This window comes from Drosophila eugracilis, unplaced genomic scaffold (assembly GCF_018153835.1).
Source record: "Drosophila eugracilis isolate 14026-0451.02 unplaced genomic scaffold, ASM1815383v1 contig_394, whole genome shotgun sequence".
Classification (NCBI taxonomy): domain Eukaryota; kingdom Metazoa; phylum Arthropoda; class Insecta; order Diptera; family Drosophilidae; genus Drosophila; species Drosophila eugracilis.
In genome coordinates this window covers 259,565-284,286 of record NW_024573254.1, presented here as the reverse complement: position 1 = coordinate 284,286, position 24,722 = coordinate 259,565, and the positions used below count along the sequence as shown (strand labels likewise).

The window sequence follows — 24,722 nt, the reverse complement described above, 5'->3', positions numbered from 1 at the left end:
CCAATGGTTGGGTGGTTCCATAGAGACAGGGTGGCTCTAGCAGTTTCTTAACTATCAGTTAAGGCAGATATATAGCTATAATATATATATATATAGTAAGTCTAAGATCATGATAAAACCATAAACCTTTACAATCTTCTTACATTGATAAGTAATTTTCCTTTCATATTTAAGCATAATTTTCGAACTTAAAAAGTATTTATAAACATCTTCCAGGGCTATAAACCTATAAGAGCATTAAATATTAACAACAATTTCTTAAGAATTTCCTCTTTTTTTTTTTGAATTTTCCAATGCTGTTTGTGTTTAACCTTTTATGGGCAAAGAACTAAGTTAACTACCCTCGCTTGACTCCACTTGCGTTGTCTGGCCTGGCGCTGTCTTTTCGCTGAATTTGTTGATATTGTTATTTTACAATATGTAAAACGTTTACCAGGAATTCGCTGTAGCATCGAAACAACCACCCACCCCACCCCATCCCTCTAGCAAGGAAGCCAAAAGAAAGGAATGGTTGGGTATGGAGAAAGACTGCTCCTGCTGCTGCTGCTTTCACCACCTTTTCTTTCTGCATTGGGAATTTGTCAAAGTCGTTTGCCATTTGTTAACCCCTGACATCCAACCATTGCCAAAACCTTCTCTATATACCCCATACTCCCCCCTTTTAACATTATCAATGTCATTAGTTGCCACGCCAGCTGTTGCTCTTTTTGGGGTGGTGGGGATAGAAGGTGGTGTAGGAGAAGGAGGAGGAGAAGTTGGAGGTGATAAAAATTGATTGCCTTACGGGCGATTGCAACACGCATAAAAGAGTCCTGGCTCCTGATCCTGGCTGGCCATTGCCACGTAATTTGCAACAGAACAAGGGGCAAAAGAAGTAGAAGCTCTCGCTGGAGATGGAGGAGTCCTCCATGGAGGCAACAACATCATTGCTGGCCATTAAAATTCCGTTAAACGAAAATGGGAATGGGGGACCACTTGCAGTGGCAAATCTCACGATTCACCAATAAGAATTTTATGCCCCAACATGTGAGTAGGTGGGTGGGGGTGTGGATGTGGATGGCGTCCTTGGGTGGCTACTGCTATAGCCCCAGCTATGGCTGTTGCAACACCACAAGCAGCACCATTGCTGTATTTGGCTGGCTTCGCTTTCAGTGTGAATTTCTGTGGAAATGAATTTACGTCTGCCTGCTTAATAATTGAAAATGCCAATCAACAAGGCAGTGGGAGAGGTTAGGAGGTGAAGAAGGAGAAGGAGGAGGAGGAATAGAGGGTGGAGAGTCTCTCTGCCTGGAAGGCTCCTGGGGGAACTTCTTTTTGAAAAGGACCAGAAGGACCCTCCTCAAAATGGCAACTAAATAAGCTAAGTTGGTAAGCAACTTGAAGTTTTCCTTTTTTTTGTATCTAATTAAAAGCAGTTACTAGGAAGTTAGTATAGGTATTAGTTCTTATATTAAGTTAGTTAGTTTAAAAGTTAGAAGTACTTAATAAATATCTTTAATCCTCTTATACACCCTTCAACCAGAACTTCTTCATTTGCTAACTTCTTGCCACACTTTCACTTTCACATCAAACTATCTGTCTGGTCCAGTGGTGTCGATTCCCTTATGTGGCTGCCACACAACATGTATAAAATGATGGATTGATAGCTGCATTGGATGTGTCAAAGTTGCGTGTGCAGCTTCAATTTGCTGATAAACTTTGAAATGACATTCAGCTACATCTACTGCCTTGTCCTGCCTTGTCCTCAATACGACCCCTGGCCTGGACACATCAAACTAATTTGCAACGACAATGGGGCACAATTTGCATTGCTCGTCGTTGTGACCTGGCAAATGGCAATTTAATAAGCCAAGCAACCAAGCCACACACGCATTCAGAGAGAGAGAGAGGAGAGGAGAGGAGGGGGTGCGAGAACCCTTGGTACAAAAAGGGATAATAGAGGAGCTAAAGCTGGAACTGGGGGCCAAGCAGGACGAAGATGGAGATTCTGCCTGCTAACAAAGTTACAGTAATAATATGCAATAATGACGGAGATGAGAATGAAGCGGGCTCAGGAGGTGGACCAGGACCAAAACGAAAACCAGAACCAAAAGGACCGTTTGATTTCCGCTTTAAGCGGAAGTCTCATTTGATCCCTCAACCTCCCCCTCGCTTTTTTCTCTCAGTGTGGGCACTCGCCCACATGCATGTGTAATTTTTACAAATTGTTACAACGAGCCCCAAGCCAAGGCAAGGCAAATGGGGCCAGTTGATTGTATTTAAAGTTTCTTTTCTTTCTCCGCCAGATAATATGGCAAAATGGGGGCGAAAAGGCAAAAAAAGGAAACGGAGACTAGACCAAGTTACCAACTTTGGAATGCCCTTCTGCTTCTTACCCCCTACCACCCTGTCGTGGAACGTGATATGCCTTTCCTACAGGAAAATATATATTCAAAGATGAGCTAAGTAAAATGTTAGAACATATTCAAAGATTTCCCCCCTTAATGCTTAGTCAAGGAGTATTAAAAAGCTAAGTAAGTTATGGCTAAAGAAGTTGAAAATGTTAGAAATTAGTCTGGAAGATTGAGGATTTAACTTATTAAGTTTAAGGATATTTTTCCTAAATCAAAAAGAAAAACTCTTTCCTTTTATAGCTTCTCCTAGAATCTATCTTAACTATCCCCATAAACCTTTCTCTTTTAGCTTGAGGCAATCTATTGAGCGGGTTAAAGCAATTCCAATCCTTATACCTAGACCATTTCTAGCCCAAGAATCCCAGAACCTCCTACGTCTTTTCGCCTTCGATAATGTTTACTTTAGACATTTCTTTTGCTCAGTGACTTGAATTTTCAGCTTAGCTCCCCTTCAGCACCCCCTTCATAATTTCGTTTTCGTTTTGCAGGCGCGCATATCCGGCCAAGTTCTCTCCAAAGTTGGTAATACCCAAAAGCAAAAGGAGAAGAAAGCTAGAGCTGGAGGCGGATTAGGAGAGACGAGACGAGCCGCGTGCCAAAGTCAACGCCGGCAACCGGATATCCGCAACGAGGGCAGCACTACGCGATGAGCGGGAGATGAGAAGCAACAAGAAGAACAGGAATAGTAAACATAAATAAACTGTAGCCACAGAGAGGGCCAAATAGAAGGGGAAATCAGCCAGGCAAGACGAAACAAAAGGCGTGTTCTTTGCATACACAACGATTTAAGGCTACTTCAAGGGGCAACAGCAACAAGAATAACTTTCTCTCATGCCAATCACGAGTCTCATGGTTTACTCAAAGGACCAATGCTGCATAAAGAAACAAACTTAATATATATATATATATATATATATATCATGTAACAAGTCGAACTAGAAAACTGCAGCAAGACCATGTCAAAAATGTCCCCAGAGATTCCTCAACTTGTTAGCCAAGTGGCTGGCCACTTTAACTTGTCATTACTTTAAAGTTAAGGGTAAGCAAATTAGTTATTTTAAGCACAACTAATAAATCATTTTAACTATTTTTTTTTGCAATAAAATCCATCAATAAATTAGTATTAAAATAGCCACAAATTAAATATATTTGCAGATTAAAAAACCAATAATTCGCAGCTCATTGGTTTAGAAACACAACCCAGGCCGTGTCATGAGGCATAAATCAACTTGAAAGAAGCAAACTTAACCAAGGATATATCTATATGACAGCTTAAAACTAGAAGGAGGAGGACCTCTTCTATACCCAACCATAATCAGCGACATCAGGCGACAGGACCACCAATTTGATGTAGGTAAAGGGATTTCTGTATTTCTGTTTTTTTTTTTTTTATTATTTTTATTATTATTTTCCATACTGATTTGTTTGGGGACAACTTAAAAAATCAATTTGCCGCCGCACAAAGGGAAGCCGCCGCCGTCGTCGACGCCGCTGCTGTTGCCTTTGCCAGGTAAAAACCAGACACAAGGGGCATGCTGCTGCTGCGTGCACAAATATGGAAAATTTCAATTTGTTTTGTGTGGGTAAAAAACTTTCTGACACTTTTCCAGGCCAAACAAACAGACAAACTTTTCGCTGGCCAGTTATGAAATCGCTTATTACCCGCACCTGAAATCGGAACAGCCACCGACCACCACCCATCGGCAAAGTAAAGAACAAACTGGATCCCAAAAAAAAAAAACAGCAACCCGAATCTGAACTCATCTGAACCAATGGCCGGCGGAGCAATTCATTTTAGTGTTTGACTTTTAGCTCTTAGCTGGTAAGGTTGGGCAGAGGAAGGCTTGGAAAACTATGGAAAACTTTTGCTTATTAAACGGAGAAACGATCTCTGGAATGGAGAATTTGTGAAGCTGTTTGCCAAATTGTGAATTGCCAATCAGAGTCCACATGGAATTGTTTATACACTTACGGGAGGGACTCCCTCCTATGTGTCGCCATAATAGAATGCTAAAATATTCATAAATTGCCAAGGCATAGGGCGAGCAGGGCGGAGCAAGGGGGGAGTGTGTCATTGGAGACAGACAAACAGTCGATCCCCTTTGAGATAATAAGCCCCAGTTCGTTGAGGAGTTACCAGGACAGAAGCAAAAGTTGCCTTGGAGAGGAGCCATCAAATTATACGCAAATATTGAATTAATGAAATTATTGACAGGCGACTGGTTGGGCCTACATATAGTCAGTCAGTCATATACATATATATATTTGAAAAGCAAAGGGAACATGCTCTCTCTCTCTCTGGAGAATTACCCAGAACGGTGCTCTACTTGTTGCCTAACCATTCGCAGTGACAGGTTTTGTGGTCAGTGAATTGCCAAATAAATTACACAAAATTGCCGGCAAAAGGTTCAATCAACTCGGGAATGTGTGTCCCAGTTTCGTGGGTGGGTTAAAGGGTATGGTTGGTAGACATTTGTAGAAATGATCCAATAAATGGAATGAATTTACACCAATAAATAAGCATAATAATAGTTATTGATGACGTATAGGAAATGAGAACTAAATATAGATTAGATCAGGAGTTAAGGAGTTCTATAGGCTTATAGGTGTTAAACTGGGCGTGGTCAGCTGCTGACTTAATCTTAAGCAATGCAGGCACTTTTATTATCTGCCTGTTTAATCCTAACTTTGTAGCTCTTCTAGTTTAGGAGATCTTAGCTTTTATACGGACAAACGGACAGAAACGGACGTAAACTACCTTTTACAAACACATCGACGATGTCAGCTGCTGACGTAATCTTAACCAATGCAGGCAACTTTAGTTATTCCATGAATAATCCTAACTTTCTAACTCTTCTAGTTTAGAAGATTTTAGATTTCATACGGGCAAACGGACAAAGATAAGGACATGTCATGACGGAAACGCTTTCTGCTTCCTTATAAAAACTCATCGACGATGTCAGCTGCTGACATAATCTTCATCTACGCAGGCATTTCTGGTCTCTGCCTGTTTAATCGTAACTTTCTAACTAGTTTTTAGTTTAGCAGATCTTATCTTTCATACGGACAAACGGAATGACTCACGGACATGGCTTATAAATATAATTTATAGGTCCGGCAACGCTTTCTACTACCATTTACAAACTCATCGACGAATATATAACTAGAATTTTATGCCCATTTTTAGAAGCTGGCTTTTCCGGCATTCCCTGGCATTCACAGTTTCAGAAAATTCAACTTACAAAATATGCAAGCCACTGGGGGTCGGAAAATGCCCATACATATAGGTATGTATATATGCAAGTGATGATTTGACACAATGCCAGGAGAGATGGGGTGGTATACCAATGAAGCTGCATGAACTGCAACCACGACGAGGTGAAGGAGTGTATCAGAAAGTTGCAACACTTTATGGCCCATAAATATTTATGCCTCTTGTTGCTGTTGTGGCTGCAAGGCAAGGAACAGGGCAGGACACAGACAAGGAGTGTATCAGATGGTGAAGCCAAAGTCGATGTAGCCAAATATTTTGGCAACAAAATGCAGGCGCAGACATACAGGGGAGTATAGAGAGAGAGAGACAGCAGCGTTGACAGGCAATGTTAACGGGCGACTTGGAGCTTGGAATTGGTGCTCTGGACTGGAGACCATAGGATGCCATGGCTGTCAACAGAAATTCCCATGATTTTGAGCTAACCAGGTAAGTGGCCTTACCATACACCTCTCTTTCTCTCTCTCTGTTGATTCCCGGAAAATCTGTCACTTGATGCTCAGCAAGCGGCTCATGTTGTCTAACGGACGGAATGGCATGTGGAAGACACCGCGCCGCTTTTCCGGTCTAGAGCACATCTCTTTGATCGCATCCCTGGCAACCACCAGGTTGTGTTCACTCGATTTTTAATAAAGTAACAAGTGTTAGAATGAGCGTACTCACCCCGAGTTCCACGTAGATGGTATAGATGGGGTAGGGCAGGGCAATCACCATTCCGGTCAACCAGGTGGCACAGCAGCAAACGAATCCCGGTAGTCGACCTTTTAGGGGATCGTTTAGCCAACGCATCCGATCCCAGGCGATGAGAATGTGCGAGATCATGGCCACATGCAGGGGTATGTCCTAGCAAAAAGTTGATATTAGTATGAAAAATTTAAATAAAATTGATATTTCTATCGATTTTTGATTTAACTAGTAAACTTGATACCTTAAATCCAAAGTAAACCCCAAGTCTACTCAAGGTTTGATTTTGGAATGCCTTCAGTTTCATTTTTATTTTCATATCTTTCACATCTTTCACATCTTTCATATTCATATATAAATTAGTCATTTAAAAAAAAAATATAATAATATAAAGAAATATCTTTAATTATTCCTCATCGGTTATCGATTCCGATTCTGTCTCGCTTTCCATTATCCAATCAGAGTCAGCATCACCTTCCCCATCCTCTTCTTCTGATACTTCCTCTTCACACTCATCGTCAGTCAAGTCAAAATCATCGTGATGCGAGTTATCTAGAAAGTCAAAATTGGGTATGTCTGCATCTTGATGCACAGCCGCCAGTTGCATTCCCTGAAGACCAACTGATATAGTTCCATCGCTGGAATCTGTCCAATTGGTCATGGCGTTCTCCTTTCCTGTATGGACATCTTGCGGTGGACTTGGCAGCCCAACTGTGATCGCACTATCACTAGAATCTGTCCAATCGGTCATGGCATCCTCCTTTCCTGTACGGACAAATTGAGATGCTCTTGGTAGGACTGCTAGATTGGTATTATCATCAGAACCTGGCGAAAAGGTTATGAAATCTTCAGCACCTTGAAATGGTATTGGTACCACTGCTGGCTTGTCCGAAGAATCTGTCCCATCGGTCATGGCGTCCTCCTTTTCTGTGCCGACATCTTGAGGGGCACTTGGAAGCCCTGCTGACATCATGACATCACTAAAATCTGTCCAATCGTCTGACCCATAATTAGAAATTGTATAATAGATTACGCCGTCTTCCTTTCCGGTGCCGACATCTTCGTCTGCGAAATCTGCCCAACTGATAAGGTCTTGGACTTGATAGCCTGGACTGGGTAGCATTTCTGGTATGGATTGCGTATCTAATCCTAGATATTGGAACAAATCAGAACTTTCTAGTTCCTGATCTTGATTCTTATTAGTATCGCTATGTGGCTGTATATTAGAGGAAGCTGCTACCATATTGCATTCTGTGATGTTTTTGGCCTCCGCCTGCAGCTTAGGCTGGTCCTCCTCAAGGCCCAGAACTTCAAAGACGTCCTCGAAGGAAACGGGTCCCTTTACAATTCCCGAATTACCAGGTACTTCGATGTCCCTGAGATGCATGCAAATCGCTTCAATGTCCTGCAAACGCTTCATATCCTTCTTAGAAACTTTTGGATTTTGGACCTGGGCTAATGAGTGAGCGCAAACGCTATCCTTCTGCCAAAAGCCCTCGTGATTTTCAGCGAAAGCTGTTGATGAAATGTTGGCCAGGTTTCCCGATTGTTTGGTGTATTGATAATCGGGGCACACCGATTCCGATTTCGAATCAAAGTTTGCCTGGCCAATTAGAATCTGGTTAGTTGGGAGTTCATCAATCGGATTGTCTTTAATTGGACGATCAACAATCCAGTCGTTAAAAGGAATGTTAAGAGAAGGTTTTGGTTCCTTCTTAAAGGAAGGATCAATCGAAGCGATTGGGTCCTTGCCTTCCTTGTTATCAGCACTATTGTTCACAAGATTCATAGTCGGTGGATAGATTAAGGAGCTTGGCATCTGCGGCTCGGTGACCTTAGTACTTTGGAACATGCTGTTTGGGATAAATGTTGAAGAAGTCTTTTGGAGTGGAATGGAAGTGGTGTTGCCAAGGGTACGATTCCAGCTATATCGCCACTGCTCCAGATAAGTGATATGTGCCAACCTGGGATTGACCGGTAATTGGCTTTCAAACGGTTGTTGGAAATTTGAAAAATGTCTTTTTCTGTTCTCCTTGAATTCCTGAAGCAAGAGATGCCGTGTGCACCGGTAGACACTACCATCCTCCTGTTGTTCTGGGCATTCCATTTTAATTGGCCCATTAAGCACATGAATATCGTCGGACGGATTGGTACAGTCGATGCAACGCTTTCCGTTCTTGAAAGTGTCATGAAAAACAGCAGTGAAAGCCGGCCTAACGTTCAGTTCAGGGTCGGATGGGCTTCTTGTTAGGCTCGGCTTGCCCACCATGCCAGTATTGTTCACCCTGCCCGGAAAAACCTGGGTAAGTACATTTCGGGTAATTCCTACCCTCTTGGCTGCGCCGTACTTTTTGTTAACTCCTTTTAAATTTCTTTCTTTCGGCTGTAAAATATATTTAGATAACTTTGAAGTTTCTTTTATCTATCACTACCACTGCTTGCTTACCATATCTTATTTGCTTAGCAAATGTAATTTTAAAGTTAATAATAAAACAAATTCTTCCCAAGAATTCCGTGCGCATGCGTGAATGTCCGGTAGCCAGGAAAAAGGAAAGCAAGCCGGAAAAGGAAGGTTGACCGGAAATGCAGATGTGTCACGAATATTACAGCTCTGCAGGTAATCGATATAATGTCCGATTAAAGTTACACCTGTTTTTTTTAACGAATTTTCTAATCCTCTCGGTTAATAATTTAAACTTGCAAACAACGGACTGCCAACGTCCAGTGTTGCCAGAAGATAATAACGGCCGGCCAACTCGGCGAAAACAAAATTTCTTAAAGTTAAATGTTAATATGTTAAAAGTTTAAAAGTGAGTAAGTTTAAAAAATTAATAATGAAGATTTGAATATTATTTTTTGCTTAATAAGATTCGGTGGTTTTTAATCCCCATACTGGTAATTAAAATCGTAGTTTGTGGCCAAATTTGTATTTATGGTTTTTCTGCAATGCAATCTGGCAACGCTGTTTTTTTTTCAAATACCAAAGCACAAAAGCGGTATATTAAACGGTAAATTTCTGTTTTGTTTATTTCTTCGTCATATGGAGTAAAATTTAACTAAATAAATATTTTTAGGTCTTTAAGGTGCAGATTTAACGCTACTTGTCAGATTTGTGGCAGCTGAGTGTGTGTGCATCCCCAGCTCCCAGTGCCTGCTCCATCTCATTCTCAGCCACCCATCAATCATTCCATTAAGGCGGGAATGGGATCTGTAGAACGGGATCAGGATTAAGAAGGGGGAAAACGGAAAACGAGGAAAAGGAACAGGAACCGGAGTTCACCCACATACGCTCAAACGTGACTATGCAGTGATAAATGTGTGTTTGTGTGCACCAGCTATTTGTCGCCCTTTGTGATAGCAATCAAATCGAATCATATCCCGTTCCGACAACCGACTCCCGGTCTCACGGAGGGGGCAGGGACCCTCCCGTAATAGAATCTCCTGCAGCGTCAAGGTTGTAAATGTAATCATTTGTCTGCTCTACGGACGGCGGGCCTAATCGAATTGCCAGGCGGTTTGTCCTCGCATCCTGCTCCTGTCCCCTGCTCTGAAAATCCCTATCTTTTTGGCCAAGACGCAGGTCCTCTGGTCCTCGCATTTGTTTTCGCCACACAAAAGAGGCACAAAGTGACAGGCGACTGCGGCGGCGGCGGCAACGGAGACGAATCAAATCGAATGTAAGTATACGATTCTATTTGCTTGTGATTCCTGACTCCCCTCCAAAAAAAAAAAGGAAACCCATTCCCTTCCCGAGTATGTGTCAATCACACGGTGGCTTCCATAATGAGGTGGGATTGGGATATACAAAGATATTGTTAAGGAAGGACACTCAGCAGCAGGCATTGCTATTGCTCAATCGACTGAGACCGGATGCCATCTACTCGCCCAGCACCCCAGCCAAATGGGATAAATATAGAGCACCAGGCTGTATTTAACTGTGATTGCTATGTGGAATATAGTCTGGCTGGGCGAAATCTAATGGACCACCTAAATTGGAAATGGAATTTGCAGAACCATAATAAGTTTGTATTACAAATATACCACAAATTTGTATTTACTTAAGATTTTAACAATATTTTACACATATCCAACTTGCAGGATCGAAAGTCTCCTTTGGCCACTCACCTGCAGCATGGGTAGAAAAAAGCACAAAAACTGGCCAAAAATCCAATTCTGAATGAGCATGACCATCAAGGAGACGGGCAAGACAAGGGCGCATTGGACGAAATGGCACAAGGCCAGATTGATGATGAAAGCATGGGTAACATCCTTGTAGAGTCGATGGTACATGATATACACTACAATGATCACATTTAGGACCACTCCCAGTAATGCAAGGGCTGCATATTGGATAAGAAATAGCCAATAAACCGATTTGATGCTTGACTTCAGGATCGGACCATTAAGACGCTCCATATCCATCGTCTCATTGGAGTGCCATTCGAGGAAATGTGAAAGTGCCTGGACATACTTGTCGTTGACATCCTTTAACTTCTCGCCACCGCCACCGCTTGAGGTATGTCCACCAGACCCACTGCCTCCAGAGATTCCAACTCCACTTCCACCTCCACCAACACCACCTCCGCCAGTGCTCGCCGCCAACTGGTAGGCATCCGATCCTCCGACCAAATGAAACTGCTCAGCTGGCGACATCATTCTCAGCACCTGAAATGAGAAATAAGAGATTGATATTGAGATTGAGTTTGGAAATCGTATTAAGAGTTAAGATTAACTATTGAGACTTGGAGGATTCTTTGTCAGAATTGTTGAATTTTCTAGAAAAGCTATCGAATCTAGTATCGTTCTTACTTTATTTCTCTACTAGGAACGTCAGAGGAATGGTTTTATTTTTCGAATTCGATTTCTGAAATAACTTTCATGCATCATCGAAACACATGGGTTCGGGCGACTCCTCTGCATCTTTTCTCAAAGCTTCCACATGCATACCACTCTTCCTATTCGATTTGCTGCCCTCTTCATTATCAGAACTAAAATCATTGATTGGGCAAATGTTATAAATGGATTTACACTCCATAATTTTGGCAGTGGATTGGGTGGCTTGGATAGATTTGCTGGATTTCCTTGGTTTCTTTGTTTTCCTGATGCCAGTTTCCTGCAATGAGCCAGGCCTTACACTTCTCCCTTGTATAGTAGCACGGATGTAGAGATTTTTCTTTCGACTGATAAAACCCGATCGGCAGCCATGTTTTAAGATTTTTTCGACTTGGCCTGCCTTTGTAAGGGTAATGCCTAGTTCTCGTAACACACTTTTAATAAGCGCAATGGTAAGTGGTTTATCGGCTAATCGAAGGATCTGCAGAATGACGGCCCCTAATTTAATGGGACGGGACATTATGATACTTAAAAATTTAGACTTAAAAAAGTTCTTTAAAATGTTTCTATTTCGGTTTCCAATGACTGTTTCAAACGACTAACAATAACTTTATGAGATCAAAATGAAAGTCCTTCTGAATGTTTTCAAATAGGTAAAGCTGATCAGTAAGTAATTTCCAGTGAAAGTTGATACTTTATTTTGATTTTCTTAGAAAATTTTTGTACTATTCTATAGATGCCATCGTAGTCTCCAAGCTCTTTGGTTAAGTGACACTTTTGCCACCTTCCCTCCTTCAGTCATCCAATTCATTCGGTCACTCATTCATTCATTCATTCATTCGCTCATTTATTCATTCAACGTTTCATTGTTCGTTTCATTGCTTTGTTTTGTTTCTTGTTATTGCGGTTGTTGTAGTTACGTTTAGTTTTTCCAGCTATCCGTTGTTATGTTTTGGTTTTCCTTTGTTTCAGCTTTTGCAGCGGAAATTGCCAAAAGGAAAAGCTTGGGGGGGGGTGGGTTGTAAAGTCTATGGTTAAAAGTGTGTGGAATAGCGGCAAGCGACCAAATGCTGCAGGCTCTAGACAGGCAACACGATATGGAAATTGAAAATCTGTATGCAACGTCTGTCCCGTTTTCGTTTTCGTTTTTGTCCTTCAGCCTGCGGCTAAGGCTTAACTGCTTCACAGTCACAAGTTCTTACAGGTGGAGAAATTAACTAGATTCATTTTCTATATATATACGATATTATGAAGAGGCAGATCTTGATCGATCAAATCAAATTTAAGTAACCCCAAAAGGTCTTAGAGAAAGCAAATTAAGTTCAAATTGAATTGTTTTTAAGTCACCTGTGAGAGGGGGAGAGAAAAGGATCTTTTGTTTTATTTTCCCACTGTGCACTGTGGGCGTTTAACGCCCCTTCTTGACTGAGCTCTGGAATTTCAATCTAGACAGAAGGCAGTCGTCAGGAGCCAAGGAATAGCTGGCGTAGGACACAGGCACAACGAGTGGCACGTAGCCATGTGCACACACACATTCCTATTCACAATCGTTTACGTGTATGTTGACCGTATGGCCACAGTGGCAGCCACAGACAAACATGCCACGCCTGCCGCCCATTGTGGATTCCCCTCCCCTATCCAGTTCCTGTTCCGGGAAATCCCCCCAACCTCCCTCCTGTACTTTCAATTTGAGCAGCAACTTCCGTTCAATTTATTGTTGCTAATTTTTCTTCACTTGGCTGAAAAATATTTTCGTTACTCCGATCAAAAAAAGTAAAAAAAAAAAAGAGGAAGAGGCAGAAAAAAGTTTATAAAAAACAGGGTGCCTGGGGCTTGGGGGAACACAAAAAAAAAAGAAGAAGTAGAGGAAGAAGCGGCCAAATTAAATTGCTTTAAATGAAATGATGATTGAAAAGCTTTATCACCGGATACTTGTTGGGGCGGTCGTGAACGGGGTGGCCCGCTGTTGAGGGCCCACTGTACATACAATCAGCCTTTGGCGTTTCCTCTGCTTGTTTTTCCTTTTGGCTGTTAAAATGTAATTTTCCACGAAATACTTAAAAACCGCATTTAATTTAGAATTTTCGTTTAACCTTGATATTTGAGCTTCGGCTTTTAAGATGAGAAAATAAATATTCAAATTTAAGAAAGTTAAAAATAGCTTAAGGTGGGATTTGGGCTTGGAAGTTGTAGATTATGAGGTAAAAAGATAATAATTAACTTAAATTAGAAAATATTATTGAAAAGTTAAAAGTTTTCACATTCAAACTTAAACAAAGTCTAACAAAGTTGACCGAAACATCGCGATGCATCCTCTACGAACTTTATTTAAGCGCTAAAAGACAGGCAATAATTTATTTCCCACAAAAGTTCTTTTTCTATTGCCTACTTATAGATGCCTATTTAAGATCCTTATTATTAGTCAAAGTAAAGTGCATTAATACGAGCTTAACACTATCTTATATTATTTTTAAAGAAACCCAAGCAAACTAGAACACCCTGTACCCACTGCAGTTGCAATCCTGTCTTGGTTTGATGACCCGTGTGTGCACAACCACAACAAGAACAACAGGAACAGGGAACAGCCCATGGTTGGTGCGCCTAATTTTGTTTGAACATGCCATTTGGCAGATATATACCCCCTGCCTTCTACCGCCTGCCCCCCTGCTCGCTTGCAACTTGCCAACATTAGTAGTTTCTTGCCCTCGAATGGTCTTTATCTATATGCAACTCACATGTGCGGCCCAGTTCAGGGGCCTCCCCCTTTGTTACCACCAGGAGTTGCCACCAGTGTATGGCAGTGTCGAGTCTATTATGGTCCTCTCTCCTTGGAGGGAGGGAGAGAGGGAGGTTAGTTACTCCATTGGGAACACCAATTGCAGGGTTGCCTAGCCGTTGCTGCATTGCTGCAGTGTTTGCTACTCTTTCCACTGGTTTATTTTGCAGTCCCAATGCACTTGTTGCCTCACTGGGTTGTTGGTTTAACCCCCCCCCCCACCTGAACATTTTCCTAAGCCTTATCCCTCTTTCTTTCTGCCAGTGTAGAAGCGTTCAGGGATTAGCATTATCCATTTGTCAATTAGCCGAGCCGAGTCGAGCTGTGTGTGTGCCGCATGCGGCAAGTAATAATTTCATTTCATTTTCCCACGAACTGCTTGGCAGATCGCTTTGCGCATTTGATGTGGCTGTCATGCTCATGACCACGCCCCCTACCACTTCTCCCATCCCTTTTTAGGACTATATCCAGTGCGTTAATTAGCTTAAAATGTTGATAGACAGAGCGCGCATTGCGGCTTGTGGCCAGGACTTTGGCTTTGCGTTATTCGAACATTTCGACATTTGAGTTTGAGCTTCTCTTGCTGTGGTTGCATTGTCGGCAAGTCAAGAAGAAAAGAAAAAAAGTTACATTTGATTTCATCCCAAGCTTCAACCATTCTCAATTGTAGAAGTCAAACCACCCACTCCCAACCCCATCCCACATCGCATTAGTTCAGTCAATAGAGCAAAAGTTTGCCGGGTAACATTGGAAGATGAAGATGCACTGCATCAATCACATTTTCAGCTAAGTTCAGTTCACAGCCATTTACTTGGTCATTAGGCGACAGAGTTGCCAAGTTCTTAGCTTTGGAAAAAAGGGGCGAAAACAGATAGGGATTTTCCCTTTTTCTCTTTTTTGTATCATTATTTTTGTTGCCCCGGCGAACAAGGATGTTGATTTGCTAATTTATCCTCAGCTGGATTTTGGTCTTTAATCTAGAAAATCCCCAATGGTGGTTCTGCACTCGGGTGATTTATCAACTTTAAGTTTTCCAACACAGCGATTAACTATAATTACTTAGTATTTTCTTAAAATAGATTTAGTTTTTGGATAACTTAACATCAGCATCTTCTACTAAAGTTTAGCTTAGGGCTTTAACTTCTTGGCTATCCTTGGCTATTCAGTGAGTTGTTTATAATGCGTACTTGGCTTATTTATATTTATATCAGCTAGTGTTAGTTAATCTCTTTAGCCATTTATGGTTCAGTGACGACCAACATGTGTCCGTCCAAGTAATTAATACTGATTTCCCAACCCCCACCCCCCCTTACGCTTTTGCCCGCTTAACAAGTGACAACCAGAAGCGACAGGCAACAACTTTACTTGGCTGCGTGTGTCTCAAGGTCTGCGTACTTGTCCCGTCTGCTGTCTGCCAGCAAAACAACAACAACAACAAACATAAGAGCCACCCACATACACCAGCCATTACCAGTATAACTCTCTGCCCTGCCCCCAGAGGGGTTGGGTACTCTATTTATCGCTTGTTCAACACCGATTTCGGCGTCGTCTTTCTGAAACTTTCCTAATTAAGCAACGCTAAATTAAATGCCAGGCTCAAGTGCGAGTCTCTCTCTCTCTCTCTCTCTCAAAACATACAAACATACTTATGAAAGTAGTAGTTTTTGGGACAATGACAATTATCCTTTTGTAACCACATAACTGAAATGTGAAGGAAAATCAATCTAGTATATAGATCCCAGCAAGCGGAATGTGTAAAATGTCTGCATTTTGACCAATTTCAATTTTATTAAAGTGCAAAAACCATTCAAAAGGCACCATAGCAGTAGCATCATCTCTGTACGCTGTCTGTACATGTTTGTCATTGCCTTTATTTACATATGAAATATATTCGAGATATATATTTCACTGACCTTGGCCCAGCCATGTAATAACTTCGGATTGCCCGGCCATCCAATTAGTGAGCCACTGGCAAGTGCGAATCAAATGTTTTCGAGGGTAGATTGATAGTGATATACAGGGGTTATATATAATATATATACTATATGTTTGCCATAGAACAAATCATTTTTAATGAAGGTACATGGCATGGTATATAATTGCTCCATGACAGCTTAAAAGTATGCAACAATATATTGCAAATGTAAAATTTAGAACCTAAAGCAGTTTTTTCCTTGTCCTAGACCAACTTTTTAGTCCCACCTCGCCTTCTGCTTGGTTAATTTATTATCTCTATCAAAGTAAAGCCAGGTCAGGTCATACAATTTGCTGGCAAACCAAAAAGCTTAACATGTTAGGGGGATAATAAACATCAATCCCCCTTTCTATCTGCCAAAAATCTACCAAAATGAGTTAAGTTAGTCGTTTAATGCATTTTAAATAATGTTTCCGGGCAGGAAATGTAGCGAAAATGCTTCATTGTCGTTTTGAAACTCAATTAATTTTGTACACCGAATGAAAAGGCTTCCTTCTCCGCCTTGCCGCCTGTTGGCACCCAAAAAAGTATGCTATGGCAAAGTGAGCGAGTTAATCGCTCATCGGCACGCAACGTGCAAGTGTATTTAATTAGCAAACAAATGATTTTGATAGCCGGCCACGCCTCAACGCCTACAATGCACGCCCACTGCGGCCATAAAATCAACGAGAGAGAAAGCCAAATTATTTGCCCATAAAAATTTGTCATGTAGAACGAGTCGCGAGTGGCAGGGAATTGAATGCCGGATATATGCGGCATTAGCCTTATGCACTGTGACAAAACAAAGGGGTTGTTTTTTTTTTATAGGAATTTAAAAAATATTTTTATTTTTTGATTTTTGTACTTAAACTTGACTTAAATTTCTTAGCTTGTGTTGAGATTTTTAGTTTGAATTTGTAACAATTTTGAATTTTAGAATTTGAAACCCTCATTAGGGTATAACTACCCTTTTTTCTTACTGTTTACTTTCCACCTTACCCCAGCAAATTCCTTGTAATGCGTCTTAGGCTGGGTGCGTCCATAAATTAGCCAAGAGAGAAGACATCCGAGCACTTTATCCACCTCCCCTCCAGCTCTTGAAAACTTTTATCAGGCATTTTACAGTGCCTCATACCTTAGTTTAGGGCTCGTCGTTTTTGGCCAACTGGTGCGATGCGGCATTGACTGATTATGGCTGCCAGCAGGCAAACAGGCAAATAAAAACACAAAAAGGTAAAGGCAACAATGGCAAAGGGCGGGCGGGAGGTGGGAGTAGGTTTTGGGTACATGAAAATTGATAAGCCAGTTGCTGCTACTTTGTAAACAGCAACCAACACACACACACACACATACACAATCCAATTTGCAAGTGTGTGTGTGTGTGTGTAATGTATATTTGTGTGCATTTTATGTTTATTGTTTTCACTCACTTTAACCGAAACCCAAACACACAGAGAAGTATGTGTATTTACCAACACATGCATACCTGTGAATACCCTAGAATATCAAGCCTTTATTTGTATATAATGTATAGGGTGTATATAGGGTGTATGTATATAGTATATATATATACCATCTACGAAATATGAGTGATCACTCAATCGAAAATATTGCATATCTATGGCAACAGGCAAAAGTCAACTGTAGTTCTGCACTGTAAGAAAGTTGGTTATAGTTTGTGATGTAGATTATTAATATTTCTGAATTTTCTTCGAGCATAAACTTAAGCATTTCGTAAACCGCAAACCTTCTACTAAATATCTGATACATTGACAAGAACATTCGATATGACAAAGTCAAAGTTATCGATAGTTCAAAAAGCAAACGCTACATGGGCCATCCTGTATTATCTTTGTTTTAACTTTAAAACTTAAACTATTTTTCATTATTTCTTTAAACTAAAAACTTTTTAAAATGTTAACTATACACTTTTCTCTCACTGCATTAGCAAAGTTGGTGCGTTATTATTTTAGTGACTGCATTTAAAATTCGCCTTTCAATTTCTGCCCTTAGTTTCCAGCTGCTGCTGCTATCTCTCTAGCGCCCTTGGCTTTATTTGTCTCTGGCTTATGGCCATAAAAATGAAAATAACGATATATATAGTACATATACATATATTTTCTATGCATGACACAATGTACGCGCCAGCTTGGGACTTAAAGGACTCCTGGTTTTGTCCTTTGCTATCTCTCTTTTCTAACCGTATCGATTGTGAGGTCAATTGGTCGGCTCAGCGGCTTTGGCTCTTGCGTGTTGTTACCACTTTATAACTGTAGTGTTTTTTTTTTTTTTCTGATTCTAATTTTGTTACCGTTTGTGATTCCATATTAATGGCATTTCTAAGTGGCAGTCGCGGTAGGAAAGGGAAAGCTCAGATAAATGCAGCCAATAATTGGTCAATTATTTAATTTTCGCATTGCTCTAACCAATTGGAAATCGAAGAAGACCAAAGCTAATTATTTTAATAGCCACCAATCTACCTCACTCAACACACACACACACACATAGTTGAAGGGAAAATGAAATGGAAATGTTGGGAGGAGCAACAGTTAGACCATCGTGCAAATAATTGCATACTTTTGTGCATGATGACAGACGCTATGGTGGACGCCATGGCAGGTGGAATGATTCAATGATTCGGTCATGGTATAGCGTCTAGTTATGGCACTCAAAGTAATTGCTACCAGACGAATGGAGATACCCCATACCCCTCTTAGTCGTTAATCCTTCATCCTTCTTCTCCACGCCAACCAGTAGCCTAGTCCGTGGACAAACTCTAAACGGAAATTGATTTCGCAAGCCTTTGGCTAATCAGGCTCGCCAGTTTGTCGGCATAAGAACTTGCAACTTCTCAAGCGGTTAGGCGAGCATCGATTTTTGTCCCGAAGAGTAAAGATGGATGCGCTGTTAATGAAATCCCCAAGATGAAGGGGTATACAGAGAGAAAAGGGTAAGGGTATAGGGATTATGGGGGAAAACTGGAAAGGGCATCTATATAGAGAAATAAATATATTTCACATAAGGAAAAGAAATAAATTAACTAAATTTCATGTGTAAAAACAATTAAGCTTCGTTAAAGGTTAAATTCCAACGAAAGAGCTGGCTTAGCTCGAATTTTCTGGAAATTTAATGACTTTGGAATGGATGGAAAAAGTATAGGAAGAGTACAGGATAGTTTTCTTATCCTTTTCCAAGGGAATTCACACTTCGTTCTTATCTTTGTGATGGTTTCAGGGCGTCGTTTCTTTTATTTGATTTTGCTACTTGCTGCCATCGCTTCGACGAGACAAGACAACTATAAAAGCGCAAGTTGGTTGGAGGATAGGAAAGGAAAAGGGAGCAAGAGGGGGAAGAGTAAGAGTAGGAAGAGGAGGAGGAGCCAGAGCAGAAGGAGCAGTAGCAGAAGCAGTAGAGCTAGGATGAGGATGAAGCTTATGGATGGATGGCCAGAGCTGTGGCTGTGGGTTTTTTAGGGGTTTTCCCCTGGAATGGGCGCTGCGGGTCGGAAGAAATTGACAAGTTTCTACTTGAGTGTGCAGTCAAAGAGCATTGGCTGAGCTGTGTGCCAGAAGTTTTCTATCTATGTGTCTGTGTGTGTGTGGGTAGTTTTGAGCCTTGTATGTGTGTGTGTGTCGACAGCAGGCCAAAAACCCAAGACCACGCCCCCGTACCTACCCAAGGGGCCCTGCATTTCGCCATCGGTCATTGACTTGGTGTTCAGTGCTGCAATTTGCAACGCTGCCCCGTCACCGCCGCCTTGCCACCGGCAATTGTCAATAGCAACAAAATTTCAAAGCGACTTGAATGCCATATATATGTATGTATGTGTATGTTATGTGTGTATGTGTATGTACCAAGCATTTCCAGAACAGAACGGAAAATTCCTGGAAAACACAGACAGGAATAGAACTGGTCAGAATGGGCAGGAGCAGAGGGGGGTAAAGGGCATTCAATGCCCCAGTGGGGGTACCAGCGAGTGGAGCGCATTGATTTTGGTCAATGGCCTGTGGCGTCTCGGCCTAAACAATTATGTAGAGAGCCACAGAGAGTACATGGGCCACAGCCATGGTCAAAATACTAGTGCAGAGTTACTAGTTATTTGACCGCCACTGTATAAACCAGATATATGCCTATACATATATATATATATCTTTGCACTCGAACCGTAATCAAATTGAGCCAAAGCCCGCCCGCCTTTCGTAACTTGCGACTTTTGTTGTCTGTCAAAATGTTTAACGGTGCGTATGATTAATCTTGATGGGACTCGGGGCAACATTTTTTTTTTTTTTTGTGTTCGCTTCTTGTTCATAGAATTCAATAAGTGGAAAAGGAAAGGCAAAGAGAGGACAGCCAGTGGAGGCAGAAAATGAAAAGTTTACTAATTGCAAATTAGTGCAAAAATTTTAAATTGAAATTGCGGCAGTTCACAGGGGAAATGCCCCTCGGGGAGGCAGGCGACTCCCTGAATACAACCGCCATACCTCTTGCTGATTACTAATTGATCACCCTTCACCCCTCTAAAGAAAAATGTTTTGATTTTTGTGCGGTACGTTTTAATGATGATGTTGCATGGCAAACGGGAGATCATCATCTGCCACCATTTTTTTTGGAAGATTTCAATGTTGAAACTTTGTGGTCATTTTTAGAGGTGCCACAGCCATCAGGTTGCCACTTCAAAATATGTAACGAATCTGGGACTGCCACCTACCTGACTCTTGACCTCGCCTTGACTTGTTTTCTGTTTTTTTTGTCTCCTTCTCAATCCTTGAACCTCTCTCTCTCTCTCTCTCTATTCTACCTGCTGTAGGGAAATGCAAAACCCAAAATGGGAGCAGAGTCAGACATTGTTTACGCGTTTGGGGCAAATACTTTGTGCCTAGGCGGGGGGGCACAAATACACTAACACACACACACAAAAGGCTTTTCCCTGAGAGCATTTCGCATTTGCATTTGCATTTCGGCTAGATTTTCCACGCTCTTTACAGAAAGATAAAAGGTGTGTGTGTGTTTTTTTTCACTACCCGCAAGGTGACTGCCTGCAATTTCATTTCCCCCGCAAAACCGATTTTCCTTTTTGTGGCAGACAATTTTCAAGATTAAAAAAGTCAAAGAAAAACTCACGAATCTGTATTAAATTTATGTTGGAAAATTAATTACTTGGCGCTGAAACGTTTTTCCTTAAATATTATTTTGGTTAGTTATCCGCAGGCGGGAGGCGCGAAAAAAGAAATGGGGGAAAATATAGGTTGGAGGCGTTAGCCGACGTGGCACAACACTTTCAAAATAGCTGACGGCAACTCTGCATAATTGAACAACCCTTTTTGGGCGACCCTCTAACCACCGACATGCGTGCCCCGACTATTGATGAACTTCTGGCCGCGCAATTGAAGGCAGACGGCGGCGCGTGCGGTGAACTTTTCTGGCTTCCTTGGCCTCCAAGCTTACTATGTCGTCTTTACCCTCTGCCCTACCAAAAACTTGCGGTCCAATCTTACACCTGCTCAGTCATTCGGGTATGGGAAATGGGAATGGGTTTTGCTGATGGTTAAGGAGGCGGTTTTCTTTAGCTAAGGGCTTGGCGGTCACGGAAGGAGGGAAGCTCTCTAAACGGTTGACAAAAAGGCTTCGTTCGAGTTCCGCAAAAGGCAACTGTAACAGATGGTGGATGCACGGTGAGGAAAATTTTCATATTAAGTATACGCAATGTTAGTTGCAGTTGGAAAAAAACTGAGCTTATTTTAGTTTTGGTTTAAAAAGTTCAAATTTATTTAAGTTTCAGACATGAACAGAAAGGTTTATTCTTATAAAATTGTTTTAGGAATGGTTTTATTGAGGAAAATTAGGAAAATAATTTAAATATCAAGTATACGCCCTGTTAAGCATATTTAGCTCTTCCAATTAGTAATTTTTAGTTTTGAAAATGGTTTAAAAAATCTCAAAAAAAAGTAGCTTGCCTTGACGTTGAGGTTAAAGTGCTATAAATGTTTGAAAAAATATTAAAAACGCGGAAAGATTAAGTTACATATCAAGTATACGTCATGTTAAGCTGATTTAGATCTTTTTTTCGTTTTGGTTTGTAAAATTCTTAAAAAATCTCAAAAAATGTAGTTGGCTTTAAAGTTGGGGTAAAAGTCTAAAAAAATAGTAGTAAATTAGCGGAAAAGATTAGGTTACATATCAAGTATACGCCTAGTAAGGCATATTTATTTTTTCAAATTTGTTATTTTTGGTTTCTAAAATGTTTACACAATGTCTAAACATGTAGTTTGCTGTGAATTGAGGTTTAAGTGTTGTAAATGTCTAAAAAAAAAGGGAAAGGTTAAGTTACATATCAAGTATACGCCTTGTTAAACAGATTTAGCTCTTTAAATGAGTTCTTTTTAGTTTTAATAATTTTTAAAAAATCTTCTTCTTTTGAAGTTGAGGTTAAAGTATTATAAATTCTTTTTAAAAAATAGTAAAAACATGGAAAATTCAAGTTACATATCAAGTATACGCCATGTTAGGCATATTTAGCCTTGGAAATTAGTACTTTTTAGTTTTTTAAACTTTTAAAAAATCACAAACAAATTTAACTTACTCTAATAAAAGAGGTAAACATGTTATAAATACGTTAAAAAAAACAGTAAAAATATGAAAAAATCAAGTTACATATCAAGTATACGCACTTAGCTAGGTTTCAAACCAGTTGACTTTAATTTATGGATAATTCCCCAAAGAACTTCAAATTTAAGCTTAATAGCTCATCTTTAAACAAATAAATAACCTTTTCCTGGCATAATTATCTGCCAACTCTTTTCAATTTCCCAAAATACTTGATAATTTAGCTTAATAAGTCCAAAAAAACAGTTAATAAAAAGTCAAATTCTCTTCCAAGAAAGACAACTTATTATGGAAATCAAAATGCTTCGCTCAATTAATCAGTTCTTAAAGCCAAATTCCGCGTAACCTATTTTTGGGTCTCAAGTACTTAGATCAATTATAAATTTAATAAGCTTAATTTAACGTTGACCAACTTGTTTTTTGGCCCAGTGTAGGGCTGGGGTTGGAGCGCGGCTTGATTAGATTTGTGAGACGGGACAAGTCAAGCCACGTCGCATTTAAGACCATCAAATGCCGCCGTTTTCTGAATCGTTTTTTATGGTTCTCTTTTTTTTGTTTTGTTTAACATTATGCTGGCAACTGCCGCCCGTTGCCTCCTCGTTATTCATTAAGTTTAATGAGTTCATTTGACTTGAGCCTGGTGGGTGGCATACTGTCGATTTGCGGGCGGGTAATTTTAAAAGGCTTGAAAACTGAGGCAAGGTTATGCCTTGCCCCTTGCCTAATTGACAGCCAGTCGTCGCAGTTTTTTTTTCGGCTATCCAGATGAAAGGCATCTGTGTCACTTTTGTGTGTATAGAAGTGGGAGGAGAAGGAGGAGGAGGAGGAGGCTGGGGCAAGGCTTTTAAAGCCCTGTGACGGGCGAGAGACACTTCGCTGCCAGCTAATTGAATTGCATTGCTAATTTCGGGCCTATTAGCTGACGTTTTTAGCTTCAAGATGGCCAGCACTCAATGTGTTTCCAACAAAAAGAACAAAAGAAAAGGCAACAGAAAGTCAAAATGCATAAAGAAAAGTACTAACAAATTAAGTTTCTAATAAGAAATTAAAGAAATGACAATGCCCCCGAAGATAAACCTTTTTTAAAAATCTTTAAAAATTTTCCCGTGGAAATTTGGTTATTTTTTAGGAAGGCGGAAAATTAACAAAGTCAGCGTCCTAATAAGGGGATTATGGGCCTTGTTATGGCCATTAGCTGCAATTCCAAGCCTCTCCCGTCGTTTTTATGGCGAATTTTTGTAATTTGCTGACGGAATGCCGAGTGTAAAATAAAAAAAAACATTGAAAGTCTACCGGGTAATTGACAAGGGTGCAAGGATTTATAGCATATCCCAAAAAGGATGTTCTTGTGTTATTTTTTAGGGGAAGGACTTGGTCTTAGATATGCTTTTTGGGAGTGAAGATGGCTAGCTTTGGGCTAGGGGTATATCTGGGAATGGGTTTTAAGGTGCTTTATGATAGGTTATAGATCTTAAAAGGAAGTTTTATGACCTAAACATCAGCCATTTTTTTGGTTTTTTTAAGGATAACTATGCCTAAAAATAGTTTAAATTTGATAGCGAACTTCACAAATTTCCCATAAAGTCAAAATATAACCCTAAAAGCGATTATTTTGTGATATTTAAAACATATCCAAGTCCTTCTATCCACACCCTTCCTTACACCCACAAGTCCCCTACAAAAACAAGCCTAGGATTTCATTTGTTTTATGACATCTCTGGTTTCCAAATTTGATATTTGATATTTTCCAAAAAAAAAGAAAAATATTAAAAAAATGGCGAAAAAAGACAAGTAACTTTTAGGGAATGGTAGAAACCGTGGCATGTCATTATCTTGCCACATACTTTCGTTGGGGGTTGGGGGGCTTGAGTGGTAGGTTGCCGAATCACTCGAGCGTATACCATGGGCTGCAACATTAAGTGCCGTCGCTGCCAGAGTTGCCACTGTTCCCTCCATCTGCACGCCACTGCCATTCAGTTGTTAAGAGCCGAGCGTGACAACATTTTTAATTACATGCCACACAGGCAGCAGCAGCAGCGGCAGCGGCAGTACCAGCAACAGCAACAGGCATTCAAATATCAAGTACGACAACAAAGCTGGAAAATAATTTACGCATTTTACACGCACTCCCCCGCCTGCCCAACCATCCCCCCCCCCCTGCCTTACCGCCCTATCAGAAAGTTAAACTTTTCCCTGTGTGCGTTTCAA

General features: G+C 40.7%; 1 protein-coding gene across 2 annotated transcripts in view; it reads right to left on the bottom strand.

The window, feature by feature from the left end:
* The window catches only part of LOC108109993, a 39,875-nt gene that overhangs the window by 10,375 nt on the left and 4,778 nt on the right, over positions 1–24,722 (bottom strand). Inside the window, exons 1-3 of one of the 2 annotated variants that reach the window (XM_017218828.2) lie at positions 11,158–11,272; positions 10,474–11,013; positions 6,328–6,507 (exon numbers count right to left, since the gene is read on the bottom strand). In XM_017218828.2, the coding sequence (XP_017074317.1) occupies positions 6,328–6,507; positions 10,474–11,004 (711 nt within the window). In that variant the 5' untranslated portion in view covers positions 11,005–11,013; positions 11,158–11,272. Of the gene's footprint in view, positions 1–6,327; positions 6,508–10,473; positions 11,014–11,157; positions 11,273–24,722 lie in introns of those variants that run through there. The other variant, XM_017218829.2, reaches the window with a different exon arrangement.